Source organism: Apium graveolens, chromosome 9 (genome assembly GCF_009905375.1).
Source record: "Apium graveolens cultivar Ventura chromosome 9, ASM990537v1, whole genome shotgun sequence".
NCBI lineage: Eukaryota > Viridiplantae > Streptophyta > Magnoliopsida > Apiales > Apiaceae > Apium > Apium graveolens.
The window spans coordinates 268,272,274-268,299,394 of NC_133655.1; the positions used below are offsets into that span (position 1 = coordinate 268,272,274).

The window sequence follows — 27,121 nt, forward strand, 5'->3', positions numbered from 1 at the left end:
AATACTATTGTTGAATCTTTTTTTAAACCCTGATATTAGTTCGTTTATTTCAAGTACATTTACCCTATTTTTATTTCTTGTTATCCTTACGATCTTTTGACCCTATGTAACTTGATGAATCTCTCTTGTTCGATACCTTGTTAACCTAGATCCTTATGATAGTAAACTTGTGCCTTGTTATTATACAGTTCCTTAAAACTACCTTGTTAATAGCCTTGATGATACCTATGTTTGATGATTGATCATTTCCTCAACTTACGTTCCTTTTATTTCCAATCGCTTATTTCTCTTGAATTGAATCTACGGATGATTTTCGACTTGAAAGAGGCCAAATTATTTCAAATGCTGGTAATGTTAAAATGAATTTGGTTTGAAATTTCTGTGTTTTCCAATATAAAGGTTTTCAATGAATTCCTAAAGATTGGATAAAGACATAAGAGGGTAGTGGGGATAGTCCAGCCGCATAAGAGGCTGGCGGGGCTAGTCCAACATTATAGGCCGAAATAATTCCATAGGTACCATAATGACCGGATGGAGGTTGGTATGGGTTGATCACCCGTATTATAAATAAAAGATGGATATTCCAATCAAGGGTTCTATATTGTAAAAATAATAGTGAAAGATTTTTAAATTGTGCGATAATTACTATTCATTGCATATTTATTTGAAATTGAAGTATATTGATTGAAGTACTTAAAGATGTGAGAACTCATTTGAGAACCCTGTCACTTGATCTTGAAAATTGAATATACAAAGCTTGAACCTTAAATGCCTTTAACCCATATCTTGTTATCATTTCCTAGATATTGCTAAGATACTGCAACCTAATTAATTGAGAATTAGAATGTCATTATTATTTTGATATTTAGAACTGTTTATTAGTTACTTGCTGAGCCTTTTATCTCATTTATTTGTTTTGATATAACCTTGACAATTAATCAGGAAGATGGCCAGACTTAGGCACACTTCTCGTAAGAGTGTTCCTGGCGGTCCTTTTCGTACCGTCAGATTTCAGGTGCCAGATCAAGTAGATGCTGTGTGAGAAAGCGACTATAGTTGGTGGGAATTGTAATAGCTGGTTCACATACTTTTGGGTTATCTGACGATTCCAAGTCGGAATCTTATTTTTGGATAAATTTATAAAAGGGTTGTAAATATTATATTTCTGGTTGGTAGTTGTAATCTTGTCTCATACTTTATCCTGTTTAGATCCTTATAACTTTCAGGATTTATTTTATTTCTGATATTATATCATATTAGTATATTAGTGTTGCAGGTCCCCATTCCAAACCCCGAGTTTGAGGGCGTCACACTCTTCTTCAGGAATCTTGAACCCCATAGGACTTGAAGGTCCTCTATTTATGAGATACGCTATTGTGCTAATTGCATCTACCAAAACATCTTTAGCAGCCCTACATGTAATCTTATACTCTCGACCCTCACATTCACGCTTCTAATCATGCGCTCTGCAATACCATTCTGTTGTGGTGTCTCTGGAATAGTTTTAATCATTCTAATCCCAATTTTTTGCACAATAGCTTTTAAACTCATCACTACTGTATTCACCACCATTATCTAACACCAAACTCTTCACCTTCAAACCGGTCTGATTTTTAACTTCAGTCTTCCACTTCTTGAAAGTAGCAAACATATTTGATTTATTCTTCAAAAAATAAACTCATACCTTTGTAATGGAATCATCAATAAAACTGACATAATAGCGAGATCCGCCCAACGACACAACTGTTGTTGGACCATATAAATATATATGAACTAGCTCTATATTTTTAATCTTGGGGTTCCTCCCAGATTTTGCAAAAGTAACACGTTTTTGCTTTTCAAGAACACATGGCTCACAAAACTCAACTTCCACATTCTTCAACTCTAAAATCTTCCCCTTCGAAGTTAAGCTTCATACCTTTTTCACACATATGACCAAGTCTTTAGTGCTAAAAAGTTGAAGACTCAATCTCATCAATAACTGCATTTGCTTCATAGCTAAATTGTTCAACAATGTACAAAGTCCCATTTTCTCTCCTCGAGCAATAACTAGATTCCCCTTTATAACCTTCCACTGTCGGTCTTTGAAAGTAAGTCGATACCCTTCCTTATCTAACTGACTCACAGATAGCAACATCTTCTTTAGTCCAGTAATATACCTTACATATTTCAACGTCCAGCTACTTCCCAAAGAGGTTCTAAAATTAATATCTCACATGCCCGCAATATCTAAAGTCTCATCATCAGCAAGACGAACTTTACCAAAATTTCCAATTCTGAAATTTAATATCAAATCTTTGCAAGGGGTAGCATGGAATGATGCACCTGAATTCATAACCCATGATTCAACCAAACATTCAACATAACAAATCAAAGCATCGTCATCCACCATTTCTTCAATTATGTTAGCTGAATTATCCTCTTTAATCTTTCCTTTACGAGCCGTGAGGGCTGTGCACTGATTTCTGAAGCGACCCTTCTTCTAAAAATTCTAAAAAATAATATCCTCGCGATCTTCTAATTATCCTCTCTTCAGTGACTTTGATATGCTACGCCCCATATTCTGCCCCTTTTTGAACTTTCTTCCTTTACTCTCCGAACTCAATAAGGAACCTGACGACTATCCTGAGTTTCTCCTCCGAATATGATGGAGGAAGATTTTTGGAATATAATAAAAGGTGTGATGAGTGCGAGAAGACCAAGGTATGATCACGCCGATGACTGCATGGTCACGCTGTTGAGAAAATATGATGGCATGCTCACGTCGTTGGATTGCATGGTCATGCCAAAAGTGAAAAAAAAACAATAGTAGCTTTTTGGTGGCCAGATGAAAGACATCGCATGCTCATGCTCAAAACTACACGATCACGCTACCTTTAATTATTAGTAATTTTAATTAGGATTTATTTTTATTTCATTTTAAAATTTTATATCTCTATATAAGCAAACTTATGATGTAACATATTGACAATCTTTTATTAAAATCAAAACCCTTAAGAATTTTCTCTTCTTTCTTGTAAATTCAAGAAAACCCTTGTGAATTCAAGATTTGCCTCGTGGATTCAAGATTTTAAAGGATTTCTCGTTTAAGAGTCCTTGCGGGGATTAGCGTTTATTTCTCTTACGCTTCCGTGTTGCGTCAGAATATTGTCTCCAAGAATCGAATCTCGATCTCCATCAAAAGTCATCTTACCGCTCCCAGATGAGTTACTTATAGAAGTGACAAAACCTGACCAACTGTCTGATAGTGAGGATGCCAACAACAAGGCTTGTACTTCATCATCGAATTTAATATTCGTCGATGCCTGTCTTGCTAGAAGAGAATTAAATTCATTTACATGATCAATAACACAATTGCCTTCATTCAATCTCATGACAATTAACAAGCGAATTAAATATACCTTGTTTTAAGCAGACGACTTCTCATACATGTTTGACAAAGCCTTGATCAAAACATAAGTTGTCGTTTCCTTGACGATATTGTAAGCAACGTTCTTCACCAAAGTCAACCTGACAACACCCAGAGCATGCCTGTCCAATAGCTTCCAGTCTTCATCTTTTATTGAAGCTGGTTTCTTCTTTTCCAGCCGTTCGTGTAGTTTTTTCTGATACAAATAATCTTCAATTTGTGTAACACCCCCAGATCCGGGGTCGGGGATCCGGGTCGTCACGGTCTTTCTTTCCACAATATCACTTCACTTAATTAATAATAAATAACCTTATGCTGTGACCCCACACTAAGACACACCACAACCCGTTATAGTCTCAGAGATGAAATTGAAATAAGTACAAGTCTTTGAATCCACAATTTAAAAGTTATTACAACCCAAAATGATTACTTGATAATTTATAGTTAATTGCCATTATCTGCCACAAGTTATAATTATACATAATTTGATTCTCAAAAGTAGAGTGCCTGGTCTACCAATAGATCTACCTCTGCAGCTATAGCAGCTACAACATCATCGGGAAGACGCGGGACGCTTCCCACGCGCTTGCGCTGGGTCTGCTGGAGTCTGGCCATCTTTCCTAACTGTTGTTGTGTGATGAAGAAATAAAGCAAGAGTGAGCCTTACAGCTCGCAAGATAATATATAGTGATAACAATAATATAAGTATCTAAATGGATACTTACTAGAATCTTTTATCATGTGTAAGATAATTACTTACTAGATATAAGTAAAAACAAGGGATGAAGTTACCAGATACTTCACTACACTTATATCATTTATAAAGCTACTTGAACTACCACTGTTCAAAGTATAATGAGCTTTCAACAGTTCATCACATAGATGAGACCACAAGACAAGATTTGAATAGATTAAATCTTTGAAATATTATTAAAGGAAATGAAGTTATGATATACTTCATTAAGTTCTGATATATATATATATATCCACATATACATCTTCTTTATACATTTCTTGAAAACCTCTGTCATGTAAAGTATGAACAGAGTTTGAAACATCCAATGAATTTTGGAAAGGAAAAGAATTTTGGTATAAACCAGGTATCTTGCTGATCAGGCAAAGATACCAATAAGTAACATTTTCTACTAGTAGATGGACGAATTCCCCACTGGTCATCACCCTGGTCGCAATAGGACCTTATGCTGGACTGCCACTCAGCCACTTATGCATTTGATGGACTCCCACTGAGCCACTTACACTATCATGGACGCCCACTGAGCCCATGTTGCTTATGCCGACTCAATAGATGGACTTACTTCCCGAACGTTGGGTAAGTAATCAATTCATTTACCAAAACTGCAACCTTGTTGCGAATATAAAATACACCATAGAGCCGGATCCCTCAGGTTTTGAGCGAGTATTTAAATCCCCTTTTTAAAAGGAAGATCTTAAATATAAAAATGAGTTTTGGGATCCGCTCTAACTTTTAAAAATCATTTTGAAGACTCGAAAACACTTTAAAGAGTGTTTGGAGTAATGCTGGTTTAATGAAGTAAATCAGTCCCTAATATTTAGAAAATGTCTGAATATTATTATTTAAATAATATTCTCATAAAGATAATCCTTATAAAAATAATCGAAGTAGAAGTATTAAAACTTATACTTGAAATGGATATTAAATAACCAAAGATATACTTATACGAAAGTAATATCTTTATTTGAATAATCGAAAATAAGTTTGATTATTGACACCTTATTCTTTAATAAAATAAAGAATATATTTCAGTAATAAGCGGAGTCATAATACCTCGAATGAATATTATAAATAATATTCATAAAATAAAGGAGTCATACATCCTCAAATGAATATCCAGGTAATATTCAATAATAATATAAAGGAGTCATAAGCCCTCGAATAATATTCGAAATAATATTCAATAAATAATATAGAGTTATCGAATAACCCTTATTCGATTAATAGTTTTAAAAACTATAACCATATATATATATAAATATATATATATATATATATACATATATACAAAATCTACTCGGGATCCTCGACTCCCGGTTTTAGAAAATGTTTTCACCTTTTGGGTCCCTATAATAAGGGTATATGCATATTACCGCTATCCTCTAGCATAGGTATTATCAACTGAACCAATCAGATATATATGGCAAGAATACGAAACAGGCATGCATATGTACCATATAACATGCTACAATATATCGCAAGAATTTGCTATAACAAATATGCATTTAACGCAAGATCATGCATATACACAAATACATCACAACAACAGTTATAACGGATAGAAAACTTGCCTGAGCGACTTGGGGTGATAAAAGGCTCGGGACGAGTCTGGTAACCTATAAACAACAAGTAAGTTGGAATTAAACCAAAGTCACTTGTAAATCTATACTTTAACTAACTTAGACTCTAACGCTTGTTTTGCGCTTATTGATTCTCTTAAGTCACTTGGGTACCCTCGGCTCCACCATTTTTAATAAATTAACCTTTACGAGTTTTAAGGCGATTCTTTCGCGAGTGTCTTACCAACTGCCTGACACACTTACCATAAATGTTTCATACATTAATTAACCCTTTTTGATCTTTAACCTATGTTTCAAAGTAAGGCGAGGGGGAAAAGTTTCGTTCGCGAAACGTCGTTACTTGAAACGGTCGTTTCTCCTAAACCGTGCATCGGAATCGAACGAACTACATATCAAAACGAAGCTCGTAACACGAGCTATTTAGACATGGCAATGGTCATAATCTAGCAGGGGGTTCTCGGGTCCTAATGTTATGCACAAAAACAGTCTAAAGAAAATTGGACGTTACGACGGCTATGTTTACGCGATTTCCCAATTTTAAACCATTCAAAAACCATCCCAATTCAACCTCAAATCAATCATACAACCAACATCCATCCTTATCACATCATAACAGACCCAATCAATTCAATTTTTAACATTCATACTTATGCCTAAGCTTGAATTTAACTATACTACCTTCTTTTAACCAAAACAACAAGATTTACCATTCCATTTCAATACCACTTCAACCCAAACTCTAAACCACAAACATTAAGCTACAATATCACCATAATAATCAAAATCATCTTATTAAACATAGGAATCTAGGGTTTGGAGATGATATACCTTCCTTGAAGTGGTGGGAGTAGCTAGGAAGCCTTAAGAAGTTTTGAGAAGTCTTAGGGATGCTTGGATCTTAAAGGAAAATAAGAAAAATTTCAAGTTAAAAACTTAAAAACACTATTCATTGTCTTCTTCATTGATTTAATGAAGAAGATTGAGAAAGAATTGATGGCTTAAACTCATGATATAGCCCTAACTATGCATAAGGATGATTAGGGAATTAACTCACCAATTTAGGAAGCTTGGATCTTGAATTTTTGAAATTTCTTGCCTTTGGAATAGTAAAAAGCCGAGAGCAATTGAATAATAATGCCTTGGTTTCTTTTTGTTTTGATGAAGAATGAATTATTTGGCTTGGTTGATTTGGTTTTGTTTTGTTTTTGGTTAATTACCAATTTAACCTTGATTTTGTGTGGTTAAAAATCCACCACATCTCCTTCCTTCCCATGTCATGCCTATGTCATGTTGTGATGTCATCTTTCCCTCCTTGTCCTCTTCTCATTGGTTGGGTGACATCACTCTCTCTAATCCCTTTGCTTAACTTCCTAATTGTTTGCCTAATGACCGCTGATCTGTTATACGGTTCGCTTAACTTTCGTTTTCGTTTATCGTTTGAAAGATCATACCCGGGATCTTATTACTTAGGTTCCCTTAACCTTTCTCAATACATTATATTCCTTTTTATGATCCTCTATTATAATCCTTTAATTTAAATCATTTTTATCCTGTTACCTTATACTCAATTCTCTCCGTATCTAGTGTATTTCCGGGAAAAACCCAAGTGTTCGGAATTGGATTCTGACGATCTTTACATACACTCATATACCATATAGAGTACTAATAAAATCTTAGAATATCCATAATAGAACCCCTACATAGTGTGGCATGAAAAGTTTTCTCATTCAGCAAAAACACTATTCACAAGGGTTACAAAAAAAATTGAAAATTTTGGGGGTTATTACAATTTGCATCTTCCAAAATCCATAATCTTTGCCATCAAATTTGTCGATCTTTACCTTCCCGTCTTCTTTCATCGCTCCCACTCGCATGAAAAGGCTCTTCATAACAGTTCTTGAGTATACAACAACGAAAGTAAAATTGAAAGCGAATAATTAAGAACAAAAAAATAAATGACAATCGCACAAGACAAAGATTTACGTGGTTCAGAAATTCCTACTCCTAAAGCCGCACTACTTTTGTATTGATCTCTCACATTTTCTTCTATTAGTCCAAATCTGGAAAGTAGACTATCCATAATCTAATTTGAATCTGAATAGTTAATTCTTATGGGTTTAAATAATAGATCTCACAAACCCAACATAATTTTGTTAGAATATTGTGTGTTGAGTATGGACTTATATATTTTAAACGAAACAAAAATTTAAAAATAATTTAAATATTTAAATACATGTAAAATTTAGAAAGTCAATGTTTCCGAGCCGGAGGTAGGATTAGTTAGGGCATGTTTGGCAAATCGTTTAAGTCAGCTTATTGACTTATAAGCCGGCAACAGCTTATTGACGAGTGTTTGTCGACACAACTTATAAGTTGAATTATAAGCTGATAAGTTGAATGTTACTAACGACGTACTTTTTCTCAACTTATTTTTGATTTTTCGTTTTTTATCAATTTTATTTTTAAAATATATTTTTCTAAATTTTAATCTAACTTAAAATATAAGAATTAAGATAATTATATTTAAAAATTATTTATTTTAATTTATTTAAATAAAAAAATTCTGACTTATAAGTTAAATTATCCAAACACTTGTATAATTTATAAGTATTTATCAACATATCACTTATCAGTCACTTATTCGATTTAAATCATTAATTACTTATTTTAAAATTTTCCAAACGGGTACTTAGTTTCAAACTTGTACACTTTCGTGTACAAGTTGATTAAGCATATCAAATTTGAGGCTGAACAAATCTGGTAAACCAGACGACCGACACAATCAGGCACTTTGCTCTACAAAATACATTATAATTAAAGTTGGGATTTTCTATGGTGTGCAACTCCTGTATAAATGAACTCTTCTTATTGGTGGTTGAATAATAAATGCTAATGGTCCCTGCATTCATATAAATTTCACCAATCAAAAGAGCTCATTTTTATTGGAGTTAATTATTCGGAAAAACCGATTAAAGTAATGATAATTTAATGGTCGGTACACTACCATCCTCTCAAGAGTTTCGTAATAATAACACGTGAAATAGGGGTGTTGACAGTTCAACCAAATATAACTGTTTTTGCCCGGAAGTCAGGAAAAATAGATTTTGAGAATCCAAATTCGTTCATAATAAATAAAATTATCATATATCTTGCTGGGTCCTTCTAACAGATAATATTATTTTATATAAGTTTGACATGATTTAATAATTTTTTTTTGAAATAACATGATTTAATAATATATAATGTATATGGCCCAAAACACAACACCAAATTCAAACGCTATATATATGCCACAACTTAGATATTATTAAAAATTATCACCGGCCAAATTAAACAGTAAATGTGTTGACTGTTGCCCATTCCGCACAGTTCCTGATATGTGCGGCGAGGCCTGTAATTTATAATCGATAAGTTCACGAACAGTTTGATATCCCATTTAAAAAAATTTAACTTGTGTTCGCTTCAATTTACAAACGATCCGATCATAAACATGATTTTAAGGTTCCTTTATAAATAAGATAAACTTGAATACAATATAGTTTGGCTCAAAAGTTCGCGAACAAGTTTGATTACATTGTTCGTGACTCGTGAGTAATGACTCCTAAAATTATATTTATCTATCTATATTATACTATTATAAGCACAACACCCTCTATTTGGTAGTTGCTCGGTACAGTTGTTTGGTAGTTGCTCGGTACAGTTGTTTGGTACGACAAATAACAACCGTCAGATCTAAAGTTAAAAAAATGAGAATCATTGGATACAATAATAAAATATTATTATATTAATATTTAAACTGCTCTTATGGATTCAGGGTTCGAACCCCGTCAACAGCTTATTATATTTAAACTTTTATATTTTTTATTTAAACAATATATTATATTATATTATTTATTTTCAATCAAGTCTCAAATTATTATAAAACATATATTGTTATAATTTATTGTATTCTTCGATTTATTTTTCAACTATTGAAAATTATATTATCAAATATATTATTAAAAACTATCGAATGTTAAAAACAATCCGTGTATCGCACGAATTATAGGCTAGTATAAATTATTAGTTATATATGTTCGTAAATGACACACTTATAACACAATATTTAGTAAATATTTTTTTGCAAATCAATTTAATATTTTATCTATTCCATTTCTTTATTTTGTTGAATATATTAACTTTTTATATTTATAAAATTTATATTATAATACATGATAGATGATAAATATATACCTATTTTTTTAACTTATGTTCGGGCTTACAATTAGTGTTTCTCTAGTATGATAGTAAATATATAAACGTAATTTAATTAAAATTATAATAATAAACATTCAAATTTATCCGCTTGGTTGTACGTTTTTAAAAAAAAATATTTGGTGTTTTTATTAGTTTCAAAATAATAATAAGCGAAATTCATGCAAAAAACTTGGGAATCGTGAGAATGAGTTTTAAAATTAAGTTGTTTGCGATTATAATTATTGAATGATAATTCGATAGTTCGTGATGTTTGTGAATATGTTCGTGAATATATTCGTGAATAATTTTTTTTATATGATTCAATACATGAATAAAATATTTGACCTATAAAAATTCGAGCTTAAGCTCGAGTTCCATAAATTTTTAAGGAGGTGATACATAAACACTTAAGTATTTGGCTCGATTCGGCTCATCCACACCCCTATGTGCGTCGTTTCGTGTGGACTTTTTTTTTGAGCATGCGAGACTTTTTTTTGTTTTGGTCATATTAATTTATGAACTGTATATATTTTATAACCAAATATCGTGAAATGATATTTACAATAATAATAAACTATAACTTCACTTTATGTGTACTAGTTCATAACTCATATGAAGTACAAGTCCTATTAAAAATATTAAATTAATATATGCAGAAAATTTAATCTCATATCTCTGGTAAAATATGGATCGAAATTAAAATATTCATATTATTAAATAGGTACTTATAAAAAATTTAACCTGATGAGAATGTATAATAAATAATAATAATAATAGTAATAATAAGTTCTTAATATTAAATATTAAATATTAAATATTAAATAAAACATGAAATGTTATTACAATTATGTAGATAAAAAAAATTGAACCCATGTTTAGTTATGAAATTCCACTCTATAATTTTGTACCTAATACTTATTTTACTTATTGTAAAAATTTAACAGGTTAGTTTTGTTACTAATAACCTTTTTTATTAAAAGAATTATATAATTATCCGAACCAAATATCTTTTTTATTTTAGATAACTTAATTTTACTTATTATACTTTATAATTCTTAATAGTACTATAATTTTTCAATATAATTTATTTAATATTACTTAATTATTGATAAAAAAATATTTTTCAAATTAAAAGAAACTAGATGTTATTATACTTAATTTAGTAGTATTGAATAAAATCTAAATATAACTCCTAAATTATTTGTTATTAAAAACTAATTTTAACTTAAAATAAAATAGACGCAAGGATGTATACTATAAAATAAAATAGACGCGAGGATGTATACTATAAAATACAATCGTTAAACCGATAATTTTCAATTTAAAAGTAAGTAAATATCAATAAAGTTATTTACTATTACTTATTGTTAATAAAAAAATTCATTTTATAAGTAAATCGATCTTGGGATTAGGAATGGATATTCTACAAGCCCCGCCCAATCCCGATCCGATCGACGTCCTGAACGGAGCGGGGATTTGGTAACTTTTTCGAGGACGGGGAACGTGAGAAATTTTACAAAAAATTCGATGACGGGGGCATGGACGCGGATTACTGGCTTCCGCCCCGACCCCCGATCCCGATTCTTCATATATAAAAATAATTATATATTTATATATCATACTAAATATATTATTAAATTTAAATTAAATTGGTAGTATTATTCTAATTTTGAAATAATCAATCATCTTAGTGATTAGTTTTTTTTTTTACTTTATTATAAAATAATTTTAAATATTGAATTATATCGTTTATTTAAGCTTAAGCCAATACTAATTTTATTTAATGCTACAAATATAATATAAATTAATATATTTATATATTATAAATTATTAGAATATTTTTTAATAATAAAATATGTTACTGAACATATAATTATTATTTTTTAACCATAGAATTTTCGGAATCCCCGCGGGGATCTATGTTGGAGAGGGATAGTTGATGAAAAAAAACCCCTTCGGATTCCTGGCATGTTCACGGATTGGATTGAAATTCGGGAAATGAGGACGGGATGGTGCTCCCGGCTCTTAAAGTGACTTGATGCTCATTCCTACCTGAGATGAATATTAACTAATAAAAAATAAAGTCTATGATTGGAGAATATAAGTTAATTCGATTGTGAGTAGTTATGATTTACTATATATAAAATTAAAAGATATTTATATAACTATCTCGTGAGTACTAAATTTGATAATTTGATATTTTTGATATTTTGATAGTATTTTTGATAATTTGATACTTGTAAGTAGTTATATAACTATCAAAATATAGTTTCATTTATTAATATATAATATAAATTTAGTTGTCCATGTAATATTATATGTTGGGCGCCTATATGAATTAATTTTATAAATACCCTTATAATTATATTTTTATATAAATAAGTGGTAATAATGTAAAGATGCTTTATATATATAGGATTTAATAATTTTAGATATCACTATATTGTCCTGTCAAAAGAAAAAATACCCTCTCCGTTCTTTTCATTTTTTTACACTTTACTTGTTGGGATGTTCCATCTATTTCTTTATATTTAAAAATGTACCAAAAATAGTTAATGGTCCCCTCATTTCCCCACTTATCCTCTCTTTTCACACTACTTTCACATCACTCTCTCCCTTTTATATATTAAAAATCAATGGGTCACATCACTTCACCCATTTTTTTTTATATTTTTCACTACTTTATACATATTTTTTAATTTTTGTGCCCAATCTTTTTGATAACAAATTAAAAGGATGGAGGGAGTATCACTATATATTGTAAATTCGCAATTAAAAAAATTCACCGAGTCACCTAATATGCATTTGGACGGTAAAGTTGGTGAAGGGTGGAGTATGTTTAGATATTATGTATGCTTAAAGCAGTGTTCTAGAAATCGTTAGGCGTGCAAGGGCTGTGAGGGTACCTTCGAGAGATTAATCGGACCGATTAATCGGAATATTAATCGGAAGAATATAAATATTATTTTTAATTTTTATAATTATATACTGATCAATATGTCTTTATTTGTTTGAAAAAAGAAATTAGAATGATATTAAACAAATTTTACACATTTGACATGCGTTATGTACTAATTATTGAGTTTACAATATTAACTATATTTTAATTTACACTTTTAAATTAATTATAATATGTTAATTTTATATTTTAAGTGAGAAATTAAATATATTAGATTACTTAGTTATTTCTTACCAATACTTTATAATAATAATTGACATGATATTGTGTGAAATTATGAAATTAATGAATTAAATTATAAAAAAGTAAAAAAAAAAAATAACTATTTTCCGCCTAGACCGTCTAGGACCGATTTTTAACTGTCTAACCCGCATAATCCCGATTTTGAACCTATATTTTGAAAAAATACCTATATCACCGTCTAGATCTGAGTCAGGTGTTTTATCACCGTCTAAGCCTGCTAAGACCCATTTTTAGAAGACCGACTAAAAGTCGTCGAAGGGAGGGGTGAAAGTAAATGTAGATCACACGGAGGTCTTAATCTTTGGACGCGTACTCGGATATTTAACTGATTCTTTTTTATCATGTTGCTTTTTATGGATAATTAAGAATGAGGATATTGCTTAATTTATTGAGATTCAAAGATGACCTATTCTAGTTTAGTTTGTACAATATAATTAATTGTTTTTTTAAATTCCGTCTCTATCAAATTAGATAAGTATCTTTTTCGAGTGTACTTAATGTTAATGTTGAGGATTAATTGGATTTTGTCAAAAAAAATGTTGGGGATTGGATTTATATTCTACTTCCCATAACCCAAATTTACGGTTTGATAAATCAAGGAATCCTTTTTTAGTGTCACCTAAATTTTTATAGATCTCAAATCTTTAATATTAATTTGCATTCCTTGAAATAAACCAGGATCCTTTGCGCGCTAGGTGTGGTAATCAAAAAATTGTAATATTACAATTTATTACGCTTAATCCTCAATAAATTATTTTACCATTTATTTTTATTATTTAAATATTTATTTTACGGTGAAAATTATGCTTTCGAGTTTAAAAAATAATATTATCACGAATAGTTGCGATATGATATTTTTTAAATTTTTTTATTGCGAACATATAATAAAAAAAAATGTTTCAAATAAAACAATAGCATTATTTAATTAATCCGGGCTAAAACTTAAAGTATTAAAAATATATATATCACAAATTATGTCCAAACTAAAATACAATAACACATCTTCTATTCTTTATCAGTCTTCCGCATCAAAAAAAATCAGTTTTCAATTTCTAGTATAACTACAAAGTAATCATCACTTTAATCAGAAATGGAAGTAATAATATTATTCACCCTACTAATTCTCTTGTTTAATTTTCTATATGTTTCATTACATCATTGATTTTTAATCGCAAGTAGTATTGCATAGGATTGTTTTGTGTATATCTTTAGGTTTTTTGAAGATTATGAATGAGTTTGATTAAGTAATTGTTCAAATCTGATTTCATTCATCCCTCCACTCTTATCTAGGAATTTTCCACGCGAGCTACCGGTGCAAGCCAAAAAATTTGTAATTTTGTATTTTTTCAAAAAGAATAGAACTATTTTTCATTTAGTTTGGTGATTTAAATTTAAACTTTATAGTATAAGGCATATTGTCAGGTTTGTAGAAATAATTGAAAATAATATAGTTACGAATGTTACGCTACACTGCTAGCCAAAATTTATTTCACAAATATTTTATAAAAAATAATAGCCTAATTAATTAATAGCCAAAAATTATTATTTTGTGAAATAATTATAGAAAAACACAGATACATTAGAATTCCGTAAAAAAAGATAAGAGAAGTATTAGAGAAATTCAATTTTGTAATAGATACAATCATAATACAAACACATATCTGTTAGATATTTTAGTGTAATTGAATTAACTAGTTGATCAACGTGATTGTAATATTTCATCAAACAAGTCGGGAGAGTGCGGAGTGCATACTTGTTTGAGTTTATTATGATTTTCGGTATTGGCGGGGGTTAGTGTTAATGTGAAAAGACATGTCTTTTAGACACAACCGCATAACTCAAAGTACGTGTCTTAGGACATGTCTTTTGGACATGTATGGATGTGTCTTAGGACATGTCTTTTGGACATGTATGGATGTGTCTTAGGATATGTCTTTTGGACATGTATGTATGTGTATTAGGACATGTCTTTTGGACATGTATGGACGTGTCTTAGGACATGTCTTTTGGACAGCTATATACTACTTGCAACAGATTTAGTCATAGAGAGAACAAAAAACAAAAGGTTGGTTGTTGAATTCACACAAAATACATCATTCTCTGTTCTTATATTCTGATTTTATCCGGTTGAAAAGTTTGGATAACCACCAAATTGTTTCAATCTGAAATTGTTTCTCAAGAATTCAGAATAATCAAAGTTATCCTCAATTTTTCTACAACAAAGATTGAAACAAATTTGTTTTCTGAAGATGGCGAACAACGAAATTGTAAAAGACATGACTAACAAGTTTGTAAAACTAGACAAGTTTGAGGGACATGACTTTAGAAGATGGCAAAAGAAGATGCATTTCTTGTTAACCACATTAAAAGTTGTGTGTGTACGTTTTGAGTACTCCAATGCCAGAAATGATTGAGGAGGAAACTGTAGAACAGACTAGAAGACACTGCAAATGGGAGAATGATGACTACATCTGTCGGGGTCACATTTTGAACGGTATGTCTTATTCTCTTTTTGATATATACCAAAATGTTGAGTCTGCAAAAGAATTGTATGATTCCCTTGAATCCAAGTACATGGATGAAGATGCTTCTAGCAAAAAGTTTCTGGTTAGTAATTTTATTAACTATGAAATGGTTGATACTAGACCGGTCATGGAACGGTATAATTAACTGTTAAGGATTTTAGGACAGTTTGTTCAACACGAAATGAAAATGGATGAATCCATTTTGGTTTCTAGTGTTATAGACAAACTGCCACCCTCGTGGAAAGATTTCAAACACATCCTGAAACATAATAAAGAAGAGATGACTTTGGTTGAACTTGGAAGTCACTTCAGAATTGAAGAGGCTTTAAGGGCTCAAGAAATTGAGAATAATCCCTATGGAAAGAATCAAGTCGGTAACTCTTCTGTACATATGGTTGAAGATGGTGGATCTTCTAAGAATTCTAACAAAGACAATGGTAAGAAGAGGAAGTTTAAAGGAAATAACAATACCTCTTCCAACAAGAAACCAAAATTGGCATGTTGGAAGTGTGGCAAACCTGGTCATTTCAAGAAGGATTGTCGGGTTGGTAAAGGCAGGCATAACGCTGGTCCAAGTGGATCCAAGGATCCAGAAAAGCAACAAGGTCAGATTTTAGTACAAAATTATAATTTCGGGCAGAATTATGTGTCACTAATCTCTGAGGCATTTTATGTGCAGGATGATAATGTTGCATGGTGGATTGATTCTGGAGCAACAAGTCATGTGTGTAAAGATCTTCGTGGGTTTGATGATTTTCAACCAATCGAAGATGGATCTATGTTAAAGATGGAAAATGTTGTAACTGAACTAATAAAAGTACTAGGAAATGTAAAGCTTGTTTTTACTTCTGGAAAATATGTAATATTAAATAATGTGTTGTATGTTCCTGGAATTCGAAAGAATCTCTTGTCTGGTGTTGTATTGAATAATTGTGGTTACAAACAACTGTATGAAAGTGACAAGTATATCTTGTTAAAGCATGGTACTTTTGTTGGCTTTGATTATTTATGTAATGGCATGTTTATGTTGAATGTTAATGTCTCATTTGATGATGAATCTGCTTGTATGGCTTCTAATAGTGCTAACAATAATTCGAATAAATATGAATTGTGGCATGCTAGACTGGGACATGTATATTATAAAAGAGTAAAGGATATGTCTAAAATGAGTCTCATACCTGCTATTGATATAAACAATGAGAAATGTAAAATATGTATGTTAACTAAGATAACTAGAAAGCCTTTCAAGGACGTAAACAGAATATCTGAAGTGTTGGAACTGATACATAACGATTTATGTGATTTTCATGCTACACCTTCATTGGGAAATAAAAAATATGTCATTACATTTATTGGCGATACATCTAGATATTGCTATGTTTATTTGTTGAATACTAAGGATGAAACTCTTGATAAATTTAAAATCTATAAAGAAGAAGTAGAGCTACATAAAAGTACTATGATTAATAATCTGTGTACTGATAGGAGAGGTGAGTATTATGATCTAGTATACTTTCAATCTACTGGTATAATACATCAAACCACTGCTCCTTATACACCATAACAAAATGGTGTGGCAGAAAGGAAGAATAGGACTTTAAAAGAGATGGTTAATTCCATGTTATCCTATTCGGGTTTGAATGAAGATTTTTGGGGTGAGGCTATGTTAACAGCCTGTTATTTGTTGAATAGGATTCCTACTAAGAGGAATAAATTTACCCCTTATGAACTCTGGTATAAAGAGCCACCAAAATTGAGTTTTCTGAGAGTTTGAAGATGTAGAGCAGTTGTAAGGCTCACTGAACCCAAAAGGAGAAACTTGGGTGAAAGAGGTTTAGATTGTATTTTTGTGGGGTATGTTGAGCATTCCATTGCATATAGGTTCTATGTATTAGAATCTAATGATTATGTATCTGTGAATACGATTATCGAGTCGAGAGATGCTGACTTTGATGAAAATAGATTTACATCTATACCTAGACCAAGAGACATGATTCAAAATTCTTTCAGTAGGAACCCGGTTCAAACTGAAGATGTTCATGGACCTTCTGAACCAAGGAGAAGCTTTAGAGCTAGAAAAAACAAATCATTTGGACTTGATTTTCAACTTTATTTGGTTGAAGGTTCAAGAGATGAGGTTGAGATTGAGTCTGAGTATCAATGTTATTTTATTATTGAGGAGGATCCAAAAATATTTAATGAAGCAATGACATCAAGGGATGTTGCATTCTGGAAAGAAACTATTCAGAATGAGATGGATTCTATCATAATAATAACACATGGGAATTGAGTGATCTACCTCCTGGCTGTAAAGCATTAGAAAACAGATGGATCTTCAAAAGAAAAATGAAAGTGGACGATACCATAGACAAATTTAAAGCCAGATTGGTTATACAAGGCTTTGGGCAAAAAAAAAGGGATTGATTACTTTGATACTTATGCTCCTGTTGCTAGGATTTCTACTATGAGGTTGTTGATAGCACTTGCATCTATACACAACCTTGTAATTCATCAGATGGATGTAAAAATTACATTCTTGAATGGTGAAGTAGATGAGGAGATTTATATGAAACAACCGGAAGGGTTTGTTATGCCTGGTAGTGAGCACAAGGTGTGTAAGTTGAAGAGATCTTTGTATGGTCTTAAACAAGCACCAAAAGATTGTCATCAAAAATTTGATAGTGTGGTTTTGTCTAATGGTTTTCTTCTTAACCAAGCAGACAAATGTGTATATAGCAAGTTTGATGCTTTTGGTAAAGGAGTTATAATTTGCTTATACGTAGATGATATATTGATTTTTGGTACTGACCAAAATCAAGTGGATAAAACCATGAAATTTTTGTCATCTAATTTTGACATGAAAGACTTGGGAGAGACTGAGGTGATTCTTGGTACAAAAATCAAGCGTACGAAAAATAGTATTTCAATTTCTCAATCTCATTATATTGAGAAGATTCTGAAAAGATTTAACTTTAATAATTATTCTCCAGTTAGCACTCCTATTGATCCTAGTCTTAAGCTAGTATCTAGTAAAGGAGTTGTAGTTTCTCAACTTGAATTCTCAAGAGCGATTGATAGCCTCTTGTATGCCATGATAAGCACTAGGCCAGATATAGCCTATGTTGTTGGTAAGCTTAGTAGGTTTACTAGCAAACCAAGTTCACATATTTGGCAAGCTTTAAGCCGAGTGTTCAAGTACTTAAAAGGAACCATGGATTATGGTTTGACTTTTACTGGATTTCCTTCGGTTCTTGAAGGTCATTCGGATGCAAGTTGGATTTGTGATAAAGAAGATCATTCTTCCACGAGTGGTTGGGTATTCCTTCTTGGGGAGGTGCTATTTCTTGGGCATAAAAAAACAGTGTTGCATTACTAACTCAACAGTGGAATATGAGTTTGTTGCATTATCAGCTGCTAGAAAAGAAGCTGAATGGCTAAGAAATCTGATTTATGAAATTCTATTATGGCCTAAACCGATATTTCCCATATCTATAAGATGTGATAGTGAGTCTACCTTGGCTAATGCTTATAGAGAAGTGTACAAAGACAAGTCTAGACACTTAGGTGTTAGACACAGCATGATTCGAGAGCTTATCATGCAAGGTGTTATATCAGTGGAGTTTATAAGAACTCAACATAATTTAGCCGATCATTTGACCAAAGGGTTGAGTAGAGATCTTGTGTACAAATCGGCTATAGGGGTGGGATTAAAGTCCATATAATATTTCTCATGTTGAGATACCCAATTCCCATCTAATATGAAATTAGATGTTGAATTCAATGCGGAAAGCTTAACATCTAGAGATTGGAACACAGTAATAGTATCATCCCAAGGTATGTGTTCAGACCTGCAAGTTGAGGAGGTTGAAGTTTATCTTCTTAATAGTTCTTTTGAAAAATTGCATATGCAGGTGCAAGAATAAAAGAGCTACCTATGTGAGCATGAAGTTTAGTCGCTTCAAGAAGTTAGGACTTGACTTTATATTGCTTATGAAGGATTATGATACAAGGCTAGTAAAAGATAGTGTCAAGTGAGAACATTTGAGAATGTAAATTTATGTGTATATTATCTTCATGTATTCATTATGAATAACTGAGGTTCAATCAGTTGTGATACCTTGATATTCGAATATCTGGGATGTGTAATATACTAATATAAAATTCAATCGTCATGATATTTCATTTATGCATAAATTTGTTTTTTATTGTGATTTTGTTTAGTTAATCATGGATTACGCTAAAATAGGGGAGGATTGTTAGATATTTTAGTGTAATTGGATTAACTAGTTGACCAATGTGATTGTAATATTTCATCAAACAAGTCGGGAGAGTGCGGAGTGCATGCTTGTTTGAGTTTATTATGATTTTCGGTATTGACGGGGGTTGGTGTTAATGTGAAAAGACATGTCTTTTAGACACAACCGCATACCTCAAAGGACGTGTCTTAGGACATGTCTTTTGGACATGTATGGATGTGTGTTAGGACATGTCTTTTGGACATGTATGAATGTGTCTTAGGACATGTCTTTTGGACATATATGGACGTGTCTTAGGACATGTCTTTTGGACACCTATATAATACTTGCAACAGATTTGGTCATAGAGAGAAAAAAAACAAAAGGTTGGTTGTTGAATTCTGTTCTTATATTCTGATTTTATCCGGTTGAAAAGTTTGGATAACCACCAAATTGTTTCAATCTGAAATTATTTGTCAAGGCTTCAGAATAATCCAAGTTATCCTCAATTTTTCTACAATAATATCTAAATACATTAATTTCGAAAAAATTGATATATAATCAATTATATCTTTATCCTGTACAAATCAAACAAATTAAACAAATCACACATATATTAAGAATATATATACACACACACGAAAAAATTAAGAGAGAGGAAGGAGAGGGAGAAAAAAAATTAATGATAGATCTGAGAGAAATCGTTTGTTTGTAACTAAGATTTAAGATGAATAGAATTTAACAAAATTTAAACATACTATTTAGTTGCTATAAATAAGGGAGCGTTTTAAGTGTCTAAATTGATATGTTAGATTAGCTTTTATATGGGTTAAGATGGATTTAAATGTGAAAGATTCACGGATATTTGTATTATATAAAGTTTTATGTGTAAAAAATGAAATAGGATCATGGATTATGGGTCATGGGTAAATTAGTGGGTAAATGTTATATGGGTAATAATAGGCTTTAAGATAATCTATCTATCTATACTAATATATTAAAGACGAAATATTAAAAATTTGGTTGTTGGTGTTAGTCATTGATTATTCAATACAGAGTCGTCAGATCAAATCGACATGAACCGTTAGATTTATTCTTAAAAATTAGTATCATTTAAGAGGTATAATGTTCGAATCCTAGCATAAATATAATAAAATTCGAATTTACAATATATAATGATAAAAACAACCGTGTATCGCACGGATTAATTATATACTACTATAAATTACACGAGAAACTATTGTTTAAGGATTGAACCTATGCTGTATCTTTCTTTTTGAATTCCATTAGAACAGGAAACGAACCGCAAGATTTACCGAAAAAGGTAAAAGAAAAACAAAGGCCATAGCTGGTGCCCGTTTGAAATTTTTTAAAATAAGTAACTTATGATTTAAAATAAATAAGGGACTTATAAGTGAGAAGTAGATAAATATTTATATGTGAAATAAGTGTTTGGTTATATGTAACAATTTTTTTACTTAAATAAACTAAAATAAATAAATTTTAAATATAATTATTTTAATTAGTAAATTTTAAATTAGAAAGACATGTAAAAACATAAATTTTAAAAAAAAATTATTAAAAAAATCGAAAAAAATAAGTTAAGAAAAAATATATCATTGTTAACATTCAATTAATGAGTTTATAAATTATAAATTTGACTTATAAATTGGGTTACTGCTTATAAGTGAACAAACAACTTATTCTGTACACTCAAGTTGGCTTTAAGTAACTAATGGTGTGTTTGGTATTGCTGTCAACAGCAGCTTTTTGTTGGAAAGCAATTAAAAAACTGTTTGGTAAAATTTAAAAGCTGCTTTTCGAAAAAGTGATTTTGGCCTAAAAGCTGCTGTTAGAGAAAGTAAGTCCCCCATGCTTTTAGAAAAAGCTGCTTTTCAGCTGTTGCGGGAAATAGATGTTGATTTCACCATCAAACCTTACCAAAAACATCATTATTTTTAATTTTTTCATCAACACATATACGTATCAAAAAAATTACCAAACAGTCATCTGATTTTTACAACAACACTTTTTTCAGCAGCACTTTTTCTAACAGCACAACAATTTTTAACAGGAATCCCAAACAAAGCTTAAAACTCTGTCAGGACTCCTAAAAGTAAACACAAAATAGTTTCTTTTTCCAAGAAAAAACGTGCCAATTTTCGTGTCCTGAGTAGAAATTAAAGGGAGTACTATTATTCTTTATCCAGAATCGGCCAATATTTTCATTATAAATAAAGCTCAATCTATCCACCTTTACTACCAAAACAAAATTAAGGCACTCCAATTGTATGCCCATAAGCTTAGATAACTTTTAGTTTGCTCTTTCTTAAAGTTAGATCTACTTATATCTATATAAAAAATCATGGCACCAGGACAGAATTATTCTAATGACATCAATAGAATGTCGAAGATTGCTGCAAAAGAAGAAAACAAGGCTTTTGTCACGTTCCTGGGAGGTTGCGGTGACTACGTGAAAGGTGTGGTTGGGCTAGCCAAGGGCCTAAAGAAAGTTGGCTCAGCCTACCCACTTGTTGTGGCTGTTCTGCCTGATGTTCCCCAAGAACACCGCCTTCTGATGGTGCAGAATGGTTGCATTCTTAAATATATTGATTGGGTTCAAGCCCCGGAAATGGACAAATCAAAAGTAGGTTGGGCTCATGAGCATTTTGCCATTAACTACTCCAAGCTTCGTATTTTCGAGGTAAACGTTTAACACTTAGGGTCTGTTTGGCCGAACAAAATAAGTAACTTATTTGCGGATAAGCGTATAAGTACTTATGAATGAGTGTTTGTCGACCCAACTTATAAGTTAAATGACAAAATAAGTAACTTATTTGCGGATAAGCGCATAAGTACTTATGAATGAGTGTTTGTCGACCCAACTTATAAGTCAAATTTACAATTTATAAGGTGATAAGTTGAATGTTAGCAACGACGTATTTTTTCTTAACTTATTTTGATTTTTTTTTGTTTTTTATTAACTTTTGTTTTAAGATTTATGTTTTAACATGCATTTCTAATTAATAATTTACGAATTAAGATAATTGTATTTAAAATTTATTTATTTTAGCTCGGTTAAGTACAATTTTTTTTGACATTTAACCAAACACTTATTTAACTTATAAGTATCTATCTATTTATCACTTATAAGTCTCTTATTCATTTTAAGTAATAAGTTATTTATTTTAAGATTCCCTAAACGGTCACTTATATTAATGTACTTGGCACTCTTGCTTCAGCTGAACACTTGTATTAATGCAATTTACATTACTGGTGCAGCTTGAGGAGTACAGCAAGATGGTATACTTTGATGGAGATATCCAAGTATACGGTAATGTTGACGAGCTCTTTGACTTACCAAATGGCCATTTGTATGGTGTTTTGGACTGTTTCTGTGAATGGCATCATTCCCCTCAGTACAAGATTGGCTACTGCCAACAATGCCCCGATAGGGTAAAATGGCCAGCGGAGATGGGACAGGCTCCGTCATCATATTTCAATGCTGGTATGTTCGTTTTCGAGCCAAGTCAAGCTACTTATGATGATCTAATCAACACTATTAAAGTCACTCCACCTTCTTCGTTTGCTGAGCAGGTAGATTATATACTGGATATGATTAAACTATTGCAGTATTAATTAGATATGATATGAACTTGATGTCGTTTAGTTTAACTTAAAATATTGTACTTACACAACATGATATTTGCAGGACTTGTTGAACTTGTACTTCAAGAGCATATTCGAGCCAATTCCTCCTATATACAATCTTTTAGTTCCAATGTTGTGGACTCATCCAGAACACGTAGAGCTTGACAAAGTGAAAGTTATTCATTTCTGTGCAAATGTAAGAAATTAACTGTGCAATATCGGTTCTCACTCTAGATTTTAAACCGTATAGATTTACTAACATCTGTGTGTTATACCTATTATAGGGTTCCAAACCATGGAGATATACCGGAAAGGATGAACATATGCAGAGGGAAGATGTGAAGATGCTAGTGCGAAAATGGTGGGACATTTACGATGATGATTCGTTCAGCTACGAGGAGCTAATGGCAGCAAATGATGGAGGCAAGCGTGTACAGAACACTAAACTTAATTCGGTAACTAAGGAGAAGGAAAAGAGAGTGTTAATTAGCCCTATCAGGCTATCACCAGTGCCTTAGCTAGACTTTCATGCTTTGTAATGTTTTTTCTTTTAAATTTGCTTCGTAAAGAGAGTGTATTTTGTACTGGGATTTGTGTTGTATTTTGAAAATTTATAAGCACATGCATGCGGTTGTATACTTTTTATAAATATATATATGCAGGAGTCCAAATGTGGCATTACTTCAGAATGTATAAGAAACATTAAGTTTCATAACCATTGACTTGCTTCTTTCCATTCCAAACCACGAAGCAGGGACACTGGTTCGAGGGTTCCATAGCTAGGTGACAGGGGAACTCGATAGATATAATAATGAGTAATGTTTTAGGCAAAAAGTTATTTATACAAATTGTTATAAAATGACGTGCTATAGATGATGTGATAATATAAAATAATTTAATTGTTATTATTATTGTAATGAATGCATTTGGGTCAATTTATATTTAGAAACATATGACAAGTAGCATTTATAATTATTTTGGGAACTCATTTTGTACCCTTAACATTTTCCTATATATGGCAAGACGGGTGTGGGAGACGGGAAATAAAAAATTCATTTATATTATAATGTTAAACATAATAAACCTAATAGTAAAAGCAAAAATTGCATAAAAATCGAAGCAAATGCATCATTCATTACTCTAAAATACAATAAACATGGATATTTAATTTGATGAATGTAATTTGTTAAAATAAATTTTGACTACAATATTTGAAGATAAAATTTAAGATTACTATTGTGGAAAAACATGAGTATTCAATTTAAAAATACGTATATACCAATATCCGGCACTAGAACTTGACATGCTAACTAAGTATCTCTCCTTGGTTGTTCCAAACTATATCTTTATACTGTCAATATTTAATTTTGTGTATACTGTTAATCTCTGTTCTAACGCATCCAGATTTGTGTTGTATATATGTTCACAAGCTATAGCCTAAAAGCATATGTATGTAATTGTATAATTTAATATACAGCAATTAAATGTAACATTACTTAAAGAGTTCAGAGAGTACAAAGAACATTAAGTTTGACAGCCATTTTTGGACTCCCTTCCCAAATTAGGTAAGTGTTTATTTTCCCAAACTTACCTGAAGTTTGCTAATGCTAGTTTAGGAATGATATTGGTAGGCCTTGAAAAATTGAACACCAAGAATTAGAGTAATTTGAAAATGGAGTATCAACAATTGTGGGTCATACAGTTGTTTCACAAAATAATAAAATTGGATTAATATGTATCAAAACTCAACGGAAAGAGTGTGGTTATATTTTATTCAAGTATAAAGTAAATGAAACGAAAGAATAAACAAGCAACTTCTTTCTTTATATAGTAGCTAGCTTAATATACGACTCACTATTTAACTTAGATACAGACATATAGTCATTTAGGGAGAGCATGAGCCGATTTGGCTCGGTTTTCAGTTAAAATCAGAATTATAATTATATATTTTTGGTTTCCAAAATTAAAAATTGTAATGATTCAGATTTATTTTCGGTTTCGATTTAAAATATCCCAGTTCAATTCTAATTGGCTCGTTTTTGGATAAAAAATCGATAAATAAATTAAAATGAAAGATAATATATAAATAAATTAAATTGACGCGCGTACTCCATAAATAATAATAAAAATAATAATTAATACAAAATTTAATCAAAAGAAATAAAGAACATGTGTGTTTAGTGTTCTTCTGGTTTAGTGTTTAGTTGCTTCTGTACACTACTGCTGGTGTGATTTTGTCTTTACTTTCTAGTGACCCATAACCCGTGCGATATACGGACTGATTATAATATTTATAATTTTATTATTTTAATAATTTATAAAAATAAATTGAGATTAATAAAATTAAAATATTTACTTATTATCTTGTATGTATTCTATTATTGAATGATTCAAAATTTAAATAGTTAAAATCTTACAAATTCCTCTTATGTATAGCCTATAGGTCGCTTCGTTATAAGATGTTGGGAATCCGAATAATGGTAGTGTATGTGGATGGTTTGTTATTATTTTTTAATTTTTTTTAATATGCTTCTTGATTTATTAATTCTTTTGTTATATTATAATTTAAATTAATAAAATTAATTTTGAAAGTGTTTAGTTTCCTACAAAAGAGGTAAGAAAAAAGTTGAGTGCAATTAAAAATTAAGTTGGATAATAATTTATAGAGTTTGTACTTATATTAGATACATGATTTAATTTTTATAATTAAAATTAATAAAATTAATTTTGGAAGTGTTTAGTTTCTTATAAAAGAGGTAAGAAAGAAGTTGAGTGCGATTAAAAATTAAGTTGGATAATAATTCATAGTGTTTATACTTATATTAGATAGGTGATTTAATTTTATAATTAAATTATATTTTTTTAAAATTAGATTTTGGAAGATATTAATGTACCGTGCGATGCACGAGTGACTATAATATTTATAATATTTATTATTGTATAAAAATAAATTATAAAAGACAATAATCATATATTATTGAGATTAATGAAGTTAAAATATTTATATATTATTTATGTATTATATTATCGAATTAATCAAAATTCAGATAGTTCAAATTTTAAAAACAGCCTAATCGTTTCTAAAGTAGTATGTGACACACATGTTAAGGTGAATAAATAGTATAGTTGTATAACGTTTTCTAAAAAAATTGTTTTTCTGAATAAAAATAGAATAGTTAAACTTTTATTCAGAAAAAGAATTTTTTTTAAAAAAGTTATTAAATTATAATATTTATTCATCTTGAAGTGCATGCCACATATTTAGATAACAATTGGGAGGTATGTAGGGAGTAATAATTATATATTATTGAGATTAATGAAATTAAAATATTTACGTATTATTTTCTATTTATTATATTATAGAAAAATTCAAAATTTAGATAGTTAAAATTTTAAAAACAGCCAAGTGGGAGTCTTCTATATCAATTATATATGTACGTAAATGATTTGGTATTATTTTTTTTAATATTGTATTTTTTAATTTTTTCTTGATTTATTAATTTTTGTTATATTTATAATTTTAATTACT

At 30.6% G+C, this 27,121-nt stretch overlaps 1 protein-coding gene across 1 annotated transcript; it reads left to right on the forward strand.

The window, feature by feature from the left end:
• The first annotated feature begins 22,193 nt into the window (after positions 1-22,193).
• LOC141682532 (galactinol synthase 1-like) lies at positions 22,194-24,292 on the forward strand. The gene is made up of 4 exons (XM_074487220.1): positions 22,194-22,645; positions 23,224-23,538; positions 23,654-23,788; positions 23,877-24,292. The coding sequence occupies exons 1-4, from the start codon at positions 22,307-22,309 to the stop codon at positions 24,108-24,110; spliced, it is 1,023 nt and encodes a 340-aa protein (XP_074343321.1). The 5' UTR covers positions 22,194-22,306; the 3' UTR covers positions 24,111-24,292.
• Positions 24,293-27,121: the final 2,829 nt, after the last annotated feature.

What these genes read in the sequence shown, in the direction of transcription:
- LOC141682532 (XM_074487220.1), top strand. Translation starts at nt 22,307, where the DNA reads ATGGCACCAGGACAGAATTATTCTAATGACATCAATAGAATGTCGAAG. An exon ending in CCAAGCTTCGTATTTTCGAG is followed by an intron (nt 22,646 to 23,223) that starts GTAAACGTTTAA and finishes TTACTGGTGCAG; the next exon opens with CTTGAGGAGTACAGCAAGAT. An exon ending in TTATTCATTTCTGTGCAAAT is followed by an intron (nt 23,789 to 23,876) that starts GTAAGAAATTAA and finishes TACCTATTATAG; the next exon opens with GGTTCCAAACCATGGAGATA.